General features: G+C 31.7%; 1 protein-coding gene across 2 annotated transcripts in view; it reads right to left on the reverse strand.

Annotated features, from left to right (window-relative positions):
* Sp1 (transcription factor Sp8) overlaps positions 1 to 11368 on the reverse strand; it is an 82744-nt gene extending 71376 nt beyond the window's left edge. Inside the window, exons 1-2 of one of the 2 annotated variants that reach the window (XM_088262027.1) lie at positions 10891 to 11368; positions 4299 to 4385 (exon numbers count right to left, since the gene is read on the reverse strand). In XM_088262027.1, coding sequence (XP_088118153.1) covers positions 4299 to 4385; positions 10891 to 10968 — 165 coding nt within the window. In that variant the 5' untranslated portion in view covers positions 10969 to 11368. The remainder of the gene's footprint in view (positions 1 to 4298; positions 4386 to 10890) is intronic. The other variant, XM_088262028.1, reaches the window with a different exon arrangement.
* Positions 11369 to 12303: the final 935 nt, after the last annotated feature.

Genomic DNA, 12303 nt, shown 5'->3' on the forward strand with positions numbered 1-12303 from the left:
GTAGTTTAAGGGGATATTCACAAAAACAGAATTCATTCTACCGGAGCCCACCGGAGAGGTCACATGTCTATTCACGCCCAATTTTTTTAAAGAATCTATATTGATTTTTTTTTTGTTTTTTAGAATATGCGAGTACATAGATAAAATATTTTTATAATTTTTTAATCTCCTTACCTTTCGATAACTCTTTTCTTTTCAAAACCATATAATTATTTCATAAAAAAAAACTAATTTTTTCAATGCAAAAACGGTGCAAAAAATAAATTACATCATAATAAATATATTTAATATTTAAAGCATTTACTTTGTGGTTAGTCATTTTTACTTATTTATTTTTTTTACAAGAATGTGAGTAATATCAGTTTATAACCACTCACCGAGATTTTTATGTCCACCGGTTTCGAGACGTACCCGTCTCTTCGTCAGGACAATCACTACCACAGCATGCAAACAATGCTACCCCTCATGAACTTATGATGTTTAATTCAAATTATTGAAAATTAATTTTTAAAAATACGTATAATCTTCAAATTAGAACAATACTAGGCAATTATAATAAATTGAAAAAGTAAACAAAAATTTAAAAATATTTCCTTAAGAAATACGAAAAATCGGTGATCATTTACAACTCGCGTTTTTTCGATCTATACATTAAACACGATGGCTCTGCGGTCAGGCATTACCAATAATTCTGATGGCAACATTCGGAAACATTCTACTCGAAGTGTGAATATAATTCCATTGCGGGCATAACTAGACCCATACGTGTACTTACATTTAATAGTCCGGACGCATATCAATAAATAATCAATAGATACGCTGCTTATTACGATTTTATTCGTTATTGTGTTCAATCGAAAGTGCAACGAGAAATGAGAGAACCGAACGCTGTCGAGAATCTTTAACACGTCGAAAGCCATGTGAGTTATATTCAACTCATTTTTGTTAAATGTTTTTCGCAGATACTTTGTGTCACATTTTATCAACTTTACAAAATAAAACAACTTAGTTTTACAACATTTTGAGTGTGTCCAAATACTTGTTCACAAAATCTGGATTATCTCCAATTACGGGAGTTATTTTCATATTATTTTTTGGCATCTCATCGAAGATGAAGAAAAATATGGAAGTCTGGGCATTTACGGGGCATTTAGTAGTGTGGTTGTCAATAATGGGTAGAATTGGTGAATGTTATACGTGTGTAAAGTGATCACTTAAACCAGCATATGACGGTCGTCAGCCCCGTAAATGCCCAGACTTCCATATTCTTCTTCATCTTTGATGTGAGATGATTTGAGTTTTGAACTACTTTTTTTATTAATACATTTTTTCTCCAACCGGATTCGTATTAAGTTTAATTTAATTTAATAGTTCCGTGAGTTGCATGTAACTCGCGGACTAAAAACGGAGAAAAAAATATACTGAATTTTTCTGGCGTATTTTCAAAACAAACCAACAATAAAAATTTGTGTCCCCAAGGATTTTTTTTTTAATTCGGCAGTTAGTTGGTTAAAAAATCTTATGTAAGAATATTCCGTCGGCAGCAGTGGCGATATTTATCTCGATAGGTATTATTTTTTATAATTTGATTGTATGTATCGCGTTTATATTGTGTGTGTGCGAAATTAAAATAATTAACTAATTTATTTTTATGTCTCTAGTTCTGCTAAAGTTATTAAGAGCCGTTAGATTGTAGAAAGTTTTCTATACGTATTTAATTATACATAGTTTAAAATACAGAAATAAAAAAAGTGAAAAAGGTATCAATTGCTGTAATTTTTTCGAAATGGATTTCCCAAAAAGAAATAAAAATAAAAATAATAAAACACTTTCCTTATCATTCAACGTTCACTTTGTGTAATAACACATTTTTTTCACAATGTGAACGATGAATGATAAGGAGAGTGTTGTATTATCACACCACAAAGTAAACGACGCTTTTAATATACAAAATATAAAAATAATAATTTTAGGTTATTTATAAAGCGTTTCATTTTGATTTCATAACGGAAAAGAAGATTGTGGAGATGATTTAGCAAACAAATGGGTTATCACTTTATGTCTTAAAACCCTCTCACTCTCACCGATTATTACTACTAGTGGAAGAGCATTCCATACCATCAGTCCCACAACAGCAAAGACACGCTCACTAAATTTATTCCGCTGGTTGCGAGATGGTAAGATCACTTTGCCCATAGCAGTTGTTATAGCCTATCGAAGCGTGAATCGTCTATCAACCAATTCAACTGATATAAACAGCGTTTTCAGTCGGTCGACGATCTTCGTCTGTAGCCAAAATAAAATCCAAAAAGTTTGTCCTTTCGTTCCCTCCTACTCGGTCCTCGAGTCCGCAGATCGCGTCCCGGCGGATGAAACAGCATCTCGTATATAAAATAAAATCACATATCACATCTGACGAACAATGTATCGATTGTTCCGCGGCGCTCCAGGGTCGGCGGGGGAGGCCTAAGACAATGGGGCCGCCCGCACGGGGCTCCGCGCCCCAGGCTTCGCGTCTACCCCGCCAACATTGTGATTTTAAATTAAATTATAATAATTTCCAGATTGCGAATCGTGAAATCGCCCGTTGAAGTAAATAATCTGACCTGTCCGCCCAAGTATTGCGGTGCTAAGGGAATTGTGCTTCTGTACACGTGATTCCGGAATAGATTTTCGTCCGATTCATTATGTTTTATTTGGGAATTTAACAAAATGGAATTATTGGGAATTTTACAAAACTTGTGTGCGACTCATCATGACATATCGCTCACTTCTTTCAAGAGAGTTATAAATCAAAAACTTGATTTTGCAGGAGAACGTTTTTAAAGTTTAAGAATATAATACAATGTATTAAAAATAAATATCAAGCCACTTATTGAACTTTTTACTGTGCAACAGATCTTTTAAGGTAAAACCTGAATGTTTATTCTCCATTTAAAAAATATTAAATATATTTAAAATAATAATTAAACAATACCTTTTCTTCAAAATGCAAAAACAACATTTTCTGCCCTGTAGCGGGTAAATATTAAGTTAAAAATATGCCTCTTTTGCTGGGATATAGTAGATTTTCTGGACATTCCGAAAACACGCACAAGTAAAAATTATCGACTTTTGATTTATGAAGTTCTTGAAAGGAGTGAGCGATATGGGATCGAAAGCAGAGTGGACACCGTAGTCACAAAAAACGCGCTTACAGTGTCGGAAATGAAGACTCTATGAAGCATAACTGGCAAGAGTCTACGAGACGGAATAAGGAACAACAAGATAATGGAAATATACGCCATCGAAGATGTCGTTAGGTTAAGACGAAGAAGATAAATTACAATATAAGTAAATGTACTGTTCCAATTACAAAATCCCACAATTGTAAAAATACCTGGAAAAGAGACGGGAGGGAGAAAATGATCTCAGCTCAGATTAATGACAAATTGCATCGATGATTGATTTAAGTGAGCTTTATTTAGAGCCAAGGGGGGTCAAATAAATATGACTGATTTTTTCACTGCAATATTTATTCAATATTACCCTGGACAGGTTGGTACCTGAAGCGGAGGGTTCTTTTATATTTTTTTTTTATATGGGAATTGCATTTATAATTTTCCATGCTTATTATGTACAAGGTTGAAGCGGAGGGTTGATCACCTTTCCTTCATGTCTAAACGATCAAGATAACACTGCGTTTATATGACGCAGTGCCCTATGCACCATTGGGGTGCGGATAAGGGTTTTACTTACTTACTTATTTAGCGTAGATTTTAAGGCCTAGTATTCGTTAAATAGCAACATATTTTTCTTTAAAGCCAAGTAACATTTGACGTATTTTTTAAAACACCGTTTTGCACTGAAAAAATCAGTTTTTCTTCGAAATAAATATACAGTTTTGAAAAGAAAAGAGTCATTGAAAGGTAATGAGTTATATAAACAATACAAATATATTTTTGTAATAAATATTCCAAAAATTAAAAAAATATGTATTATGAAAAAACTAAGCGTGACCCGACGACCGGCTCTATGCATTGCCAGAAGCCAACTGAGTTTTATTAGTGCAAGTTTGGCCTCAAGTGTATGCAAGATTCTAACCGTATTATTTTACATACTGGGAACAAGGATTTGGACACACAATTTTGATTTTTTTGTTGCATATCTGCTTCATATTCACTGATAAGTTCTTGAAATAAGTTTCTAAGAAACGCGTGTGATTAGAGGGAATACGTGGAAAATCTGTGTATTTTATTCATTCGAGAGAGTGATCAGAAAAAAAGTCTGAGGGTGATGAGTTTAGGGGATAGATTTACCCAATTCAACGAGTCCTGTGTCTCGATCCTCTGAGCGTCCATCTTGGAAGACTCCTTTTTGATCAATCGATCTGCCTCGGTACTCACCTGGAAAAAAAATATACAAAAAATGTTAAAATTTAACAAACTAAACATAGACGAAGTATATTTTAATACAATGGTAATATGGTACATTTAAAGGGTTTACGACCTGCGAAGGTATTACCAGGTACCTACCTACTGGGATTGGAAATTTTTGCAGTAGATAGCACATTCAATATGTTTCGTTTACATTTGAAGGACTAACTTTATGATTTTCCATTTTATGGTTAAAATGCAACTTTTTAATTTATTTGTAAAATTTTTTTTTTTTTAAACATATTATATACATAAGTCATATATACTTATACATATAATATTCCCGATGAGTGATTTCTATTTCTCATTTTGGGACATAGGATTAAGGTTAACAAGACTGGAATACAAATAATAAAGTAACAAAAAAGATTTTTTTAAATAACCAAAAGTAATGGATGCCAAAATATAAAAAAAACATAAACAGGGATGATAAATAGGCATAAGAAGCATATTTAAAAGAAATAAATGAGAAAAACATAAGATTAAAATAAAACTTAATTTTTATGTCTACCGGTTTCGACGCTAACCGCTTCTTCATCAAGACTATTATTACATACATTATTACATACGTAATAAAAAACCATTTTTTTATTAAAAAGGATTCCGAATGGAAATATCAATTTTGTTTTTTTTTTTATGAATGCAAAAAAAAGAAATATTGTATTTTATTTAATATTTTCATATACTTTAGGTACTCGTGATGATGTAATATTTGGCTGACTTATATGATAATTATTTTTATTAAAAAATAAATTTTAAAATTAAAAATACCGAGTGAAGATAAAGGATGATGTGTTTAATATATGGATACATATCGCTCACTCCTTTCAAGAACGTCATAAATCAAAAATTGACAATTTTCAGTTGTGCATGTTTTCGGAATGCCCAGAAAATGTACTATATACCAGCAAAAGCGGCATATTTTAAACATAATATTTACCCACTACAGGGCAGAAAATGTTGTTTTTGCATTTTGATGAAAAGGTGTTGTTTAATTATTTTTTTAAATATACTAAATATTTTTCAAATGGAGAAAAAACCTTCAGGTTTTACCTAAAAAGATCTGTTGCACAGTAAAAAGTTCAATAAGTGGCATGATGTTTATTTTTAATACATTGTGATTTCTTTTTAAACTTTAAAAACGTTTTCCTGAAAAATCAAGTTTTTTTATTTAAGACGTTCTTGAAAGGAGTGAGCGATATATCGAAAATGAGCGTTCGTGGGGGATTGAAGAAGAATCAAATGCGTGTTTTATTTCAGTCAATCCTAGTTATTTCCTGTGGGCCAGACAATATACTTGTAGACCAAAATAACATTTAAAAAAAACAACATTTTGAATTGTCGTATTCGAAAAAAACAAATCCACTTTTTCCAGGAATTTTTTAAAGATTTTTTTACTTTTTATCATTTATTCGAAGTGGACGCACATAAGATATTTGTTAACTTGGCTTATAGATCTCATTACCTTTATTAAGATTACTATGATCATTTGTAAATTTAAAGTTCAATGTAAAAAATAACTTCCACATCAATATTTGCTACTGAACTGAGTTACAAGAGAAAAATTAAACATAGGTACAACATTTTGAGTGTGTCCAAATACTTGTTTACAGATCTGGATTATCTCAAATTATAGCAGTTATTTTTCAAAATATTTTTTGACATCTCATCAAAGATGAAGAAGAATATGGTAGTCTCATCTCATCCTATCAATAGATGTCTGTAGTGAAGTTCTAGTGATTCAAGAACAACGTTTCGAAATCGGTTCATATATATAGAACTTCCTAGAATTGGAATAGTGTGGTTGTCAATAATGGGTAGAATTAGTGAATGTCACACGTGAGTAAAGTGATCACTTAAACCAGCCTATGACGATCGTCAACCCCGAATATGCTCAGACTTCCATATTTTTCTTCATCTTTGATGAGATGTCAAAAAATAATATAAATCATAGGTGTTTTTCAACTTGATATTAAATTTTTAATTAATGTTTTACTTAGTAAATACTACTATTTCTTAAAATCTACTGTGACACGTGTTTCGATGCATTCCGCATCATTTTCAAACACCGTATGTGAAGCTAATTCTAAATTTTAAAAATAGTACAAAAGATAAAAAAAAAGTACAATAGATATAAAATATCTATTGTACTTTTTTATATGAAAGAAGATGGAAGTCCGAGCAACCCAGGGCTTATGGCCTGGTATTTGGCTGGCTTAAGCGATAACTTTATACACTCGTGTAACGTTCACAATTCTGCCCATCATTGAACATTATTTTTTAACCCATCCGTAGGGTAAATAATCCTGTGTCTGATAAAATAAATAATTTTGTTTATGAAACACAAAAATATTTGTGTTTATATTATTCACAAAAATACTTAAATTTTATACCAATTTTGTGAACCTAAGCGGCTCATCATTAAAAATAGGTACCAAATTGTAGTAGAGTGGGTTCTAACCCAGAAACTCTGACTCAAAAGTCCGCGATACTAACCACGAGATCCGACACCGAATTATTTTCTCACGCCCTTGAATCAGTTTCCGTTTTAGTTATTACATACTAATAATGACAATCAAAGATTTATATATCTAGCCCCATTGTTGGTCTTTATTCCGTCAAGGGCGCTAAATAAATGAAATATGTTAAAAATAAAAAAGGGGATAATTAGTTTTGCAGATAGTAAAACGAGAATAAATCAAGCGATTTTTAATCACTCGGGCCTGTTAATTTTTCGCGATTTCCTTCATCCCCGATATCCCACAGGCTCATAAAACATAACTCTTATTGTGCGCATTCGGGATATTCCCCTTCCCCGTTCCGATCCCGGCGTGCCCGTTCCCCCTGGACCCTGTAATTATCCCGGGCCCGCTAATTACTACCTGGCGCCAGCTCTGGACCAATATGGGCGAGATGCCCTATTCTGAATGCCCTATTCTGCCACTGTTGCTCGATATATCTAATTCAGAATAACGCTTTTATTCGATAATTTGGTTCTTATTATTAAACCAAAGTAGTATTCGTTCAGATTCAAAGTTGTATTGAGAATATTGTCTGAAAACTTGTGTACGCATCGCGCGCACAGACTATGACTGCGCTCCGCGCAGGCTTGCCAGCTTGACGGCTAACGCACTTGCCAATCCTTACAATAATAGATTTTGGCAGAAATTTACACTGACGCTATATGTAGTGTTAACATGAATATATTTCTAAAACTACACATTTTTATAAAATTTAAAAGAAGGTCCAATTTGATTAATTAAACGTCCGATTTGATTTGTTAAACGTCCAATTTTATTTGTATTTGGTTTTACAAAACGTCAAAAGTAAAAAATATGTATTATTATATATATTTATTTATTGTTTTATTCATAAATAAAAAAAAATATGACTTAACACTGGCAGAAACATCCTTTCACTGGGTAACTGGCAAATAAAATAATTAAAAGTACGGTAAGTTATTTTTAAGTATTAAATTGTTAAACTCAATATTTTGAGTGAGTCCAAATCTTTGTTTGCAAAACTGGGTTTGTCCACTTAGGAGTTTTTAATATTAGCATCTCAATATAGATGAAGAAGAATATGGAAGTCAGGGTCAGTCATTTATATGGATGACGACCGTCATAGGCTGGTTTCAGTGATCATTTAATACATGTGTAACATTCATCAATTCTACCCATGATTAACAACTACAAAAGAGGTATTTTATAGGGCTTAAGACCCGTACTAGGCTGGTTTAAGTGATGCACAAAACTTAACACAGGTGTAACATCCACCGTGAAATAAATACATGAAAAACAAATACACTGCTAAAATCACGAAGTTATAAACTTATCATATACATTATGTGTATGGCAAATATAATATTGCATTCATTGAATTTGTAAATCATACTTTCAAATTTTATATTTTCAATTTGAACAATTTTCGTTTCGAATAGTTTTATAAATAAGTATTGTAAAATATGCCTTCGGAACGGAAAAATACAGTGAGAACACATTATTGTAAATTATAATTTTGTAATTATGTATTTGATAAAAAATAAATACATAGAATCAAACGTACACTTTGGGGCAATCATTGAACTTATTAATAATTTTTCCATAAACTAAATATTTTCAATTCATTTTTTTTTTAAATCTTCACACGTGTTTCATAAATGTATTTATATATTTTTAAGCATTATCACATCATTAAAATATATCAAATTTTTTTCAGGAGGATAAAAAGAATTTTTAAATAACACAATTTAATAACGATACCACTTGTCATTTGATAACAATAACAGTAATCATTCGAATACCAAAAAATGTTATGTAAGTTAAGCAAAATTACTATCCGTTTTTTTTTGGCACAGAAAATGGAGAAGGGTGCGTTTTTTACCAACGACCTTTATTCCTTTTCAGATTTTTGACAGTTGGCTGAAAACCATCTGTTACATTTTTTCTGGCGAATTTAAGATAAAAAATAAATAATAAAGACATATCGTTCTAGTTAGGTTTACTTTAATTATTTGGGCCATATTTTTATGTATTACGAAGACTTAAATATATATTAAAAATGAGATTACTCGTACCAATTCCCAGTGACTTGTATAATTACAATGAATAACTCAACACTCTAAGAGTACAAGTATGAACCTCGATTTATCGATAATGCTTTCTTAATTTCAATTGCATTCTTTCTTTATTTTTGTCCGCCTCGGGGTCAGCGTGTTTAGCTGCCGTGCTGGAGGTCCCGGGTTCGATTCCCAGGGGGGATGAAAATAAATATTAGTGATTTTAAATTGTAATATTTATTTAATATTACCCTGGACTGGTTCCTGATGCACAAGAGTGATCATCTTGCCTTCATGTAAGTAATGATCAAGATAACACTGCGTCAATTCGATGCAGTGCCCTATGCATCATTGGGTGTGGATAAGGGTTATAAGTAAATAACGTAGATTATAGGGCTAAAATATTGTTTTAAAACTCAATATAAAGTAAATCTTAATATAATTGAAATAGATAAAACGGGAAGTATTTATACAGCAAGACTTAAGAAATGAGAAGGGTGCTGAACTCCTTTGTTTTTTAACTAAATAACTAACTACAACGCCGCTTCTCCGTGGGGATAGGTAGAGAGAAAATAACGTCACACCAATCAGTCTTTGCACACAATCGTTGCCTCTTCCACATTCTTACATCATCACATACAAACTCGTCGATTATTCCGACTGCTTTCCAGTATTTGAAATACTTGATCATGCCGAGTTTTCCTCTGCTTTTATTACCAACCATATTCGCCTCATAAATTTGTTTAACTCTCCTTTCTTCGATCATTTGATTATTTCTTGATTTCTTATTTTAAATTTTTAAAGTATAATTTTCTCATATTGAGTATATTTTTTGACTGGCCAAATGTTTAAATATATGTATTTTTATAAATAATGCAGTGTTGTAAAATAAATATTCATAAAACTATTAATATGAATTTAATTAAATTATACTTTATCGCATAAAGCGCTGAGGGTTCAAAATATAATGGAAAGAAAATATGGAGTAAGAAAGGAAACTTAACATAACGAAAAAAATAATAAGAAAGAAAAATAAACATAACATTTTTGGTAAGAGTAATAAAATATGTTAAGGATGCAAATATGACATCTAATAATCAGGTGATTAGAGAACGTGTTAATAATAGGAATTGAAAAATCAAAATCTTATTGTAAATACATATTAATAATATTAAATAACTTATAAAATTTATCATAAACATTGTTAAATATATAAATAAAATAACTGTCTTTTCTATAGAACAATTTCTAACAATTAACCACCCTACCTTCGGGTTATTTTCAGGCTTATTTTTCATAAACAAGCAAAAAGATCACAACGTTTGTTGTCACAAAATATTGTCAGGTATGAAACCTGACAAAAATTTGTCAGTGTATCCGGTACGCATCAAATATTTTTGGAACAGATATCTTTTCTCGTGCGCGTAGGTCATACGGGTTAGCGCGAAATGGTAAAGAAAAACCGCGCGTATCACGTACGTTCGTATGTGATACGGGCGGTTTAAAAAATCATGTAATTAGGTGTGGATTTCATCGATTCTGGAATGAATATTTATTAGAAAAAATCAACAAATTACAGCTTTTTTTAAAAATCTATTTTCATTAGAAAACAATTTTTCTCTTAAAATAATAACTATTATTTTCTTAAATAATATTTTTTTAAATTAAGAATTTATTTATTACTGTTTTATTAAAAAAAATTTATTAGATCGAAAAACTGCGCGCAAAAACTAAAATTTGAAAAACAATTAGGGAAAAGATGTAACTGGCATTTTTATTCAATATTAATAAGTTGATAGAAGTTCCATCATTATTTTGAAGAATAACAGTTGACTATCATTTTCATTGCACTCAATTAATGTAGGTAGGTACCTACCTAACGACTAGTAAAAAATATTTTTTAAATAAAATACAAACCTCAGAGGTGTACATATTGCCTGAAGGGATGTAAGGTATGCGTCCATCCCTTTGCTGTTGATAATATGCACAATTCATTATTCCGTATGTAATATATTTTACGTTTCAAAAATACAATTTTTCATATCTTATCACTTACAAATGACACTTCACAGATTTAAACATGATTTGAATAAACAATTTGACGTTTTAAAACCACAGATAAGATAAATGTTAATAATCAAGTAAATGTTAATAATTGTTCGCAATTCAAACGACGCGCGCGCACTTCAATTTTGGCTCTAAAAAAGGACGTGTTTTGACTAGGAAAAACCATAGATTATGTCAAAAAATCGTTCGCAATTCAAACAACGATTGGGAGATATAATGTTGTCATTGCTAATTGGGACTTGTAGACGGAACGCGCGATGCCGGTGGCCATCTTGCGACAAATTTGAAGTTAGTTCGTAAGGCCGCAGACACGCGGGCAATTAAACCGCGCGCGGGAAACTTCTCGACTAACAATAATGAAATTGTACGGGTTGTGGGTTGGGGGCCATGCGGGCCGGGGGGCGCGGGGGGCGCGGCGAGGGGGAGGCGTTTACACTCTGACACGACGAGCTTAAATCATGATGCAACCTTACATAAAAAGTGTATTATACATATATATACACGTATGTATGTGTTATATATGTGTAGGTCCTCACCAAAACGTTACAGTTCCATTATAAATGATTTTGAGTAATAAGGAGTTCTAGCTTGTAAAATTTATTCGTTTTGGTTCGATTTAATGATTTCATTTTGGTTGAATAACGCTGGATTAGTGACGTTTTGACGCAACTTTAAGACTTCGATAGAATACAGTAAATAGAACAGATTTCCATTTAAAGGTTTTTTGCGCAATATTGGAAATGGAACTTTTTGGTGAGGACATACACACAGTTCTGGATGGCTCAGTAGTGTATTCGGATGGCGTGTTTGGCTGCCACTCGTGAGATCTCAGGTTTGATTTCCGATAAGATATACTTGTATAATCGTATTTTCACAGAAACACATTATCAATTATTAAACCTTCGATTGACTCTTCATTCGCAATCATTATTTATTTTTATGCTTATTCTTAACGCGGTGATTTAGACAGTTTTCCATGATTTTCCGTGGGGTTTATTTGTGTAATTATCGAAAATATATATAAATAAAATTGTATTCGCTTGTTTGTTTAAATTATTCACCAATTGCTCTGAAATTTTGATACAACGCGCGAGTTTTTATAGCATACACCATGGATAACAAAAATGTTTTTTGGAAAAACATACCATATAGGTAGCTCCATCTATTTAACGTAAAACAACACAGGCAATACTAAATATCACTCATGGCAAATAGCTGCTGTCAGTTATTTATTATTGTTTTTTCATTAAGATTTTTAACATT

The sequence above is a fragment of the Brachycentrus maculatus genome, unplaced genomic scaffold, assembly GCF_059751285.1.
Source record: "Brachycentrus maculatus isolate JH-2025_06_01 unplaced genomic scaffold, ASM5975128v1 h1tg000172l, whole genome shotgun sequence".
Taxonomy (NCBI): Eukaryota; Metazoa; Arthropoda; class Insecta; order Trichoptera; family Brachycentridae; genus Brachycentrus; species Brachycentrus maculatus.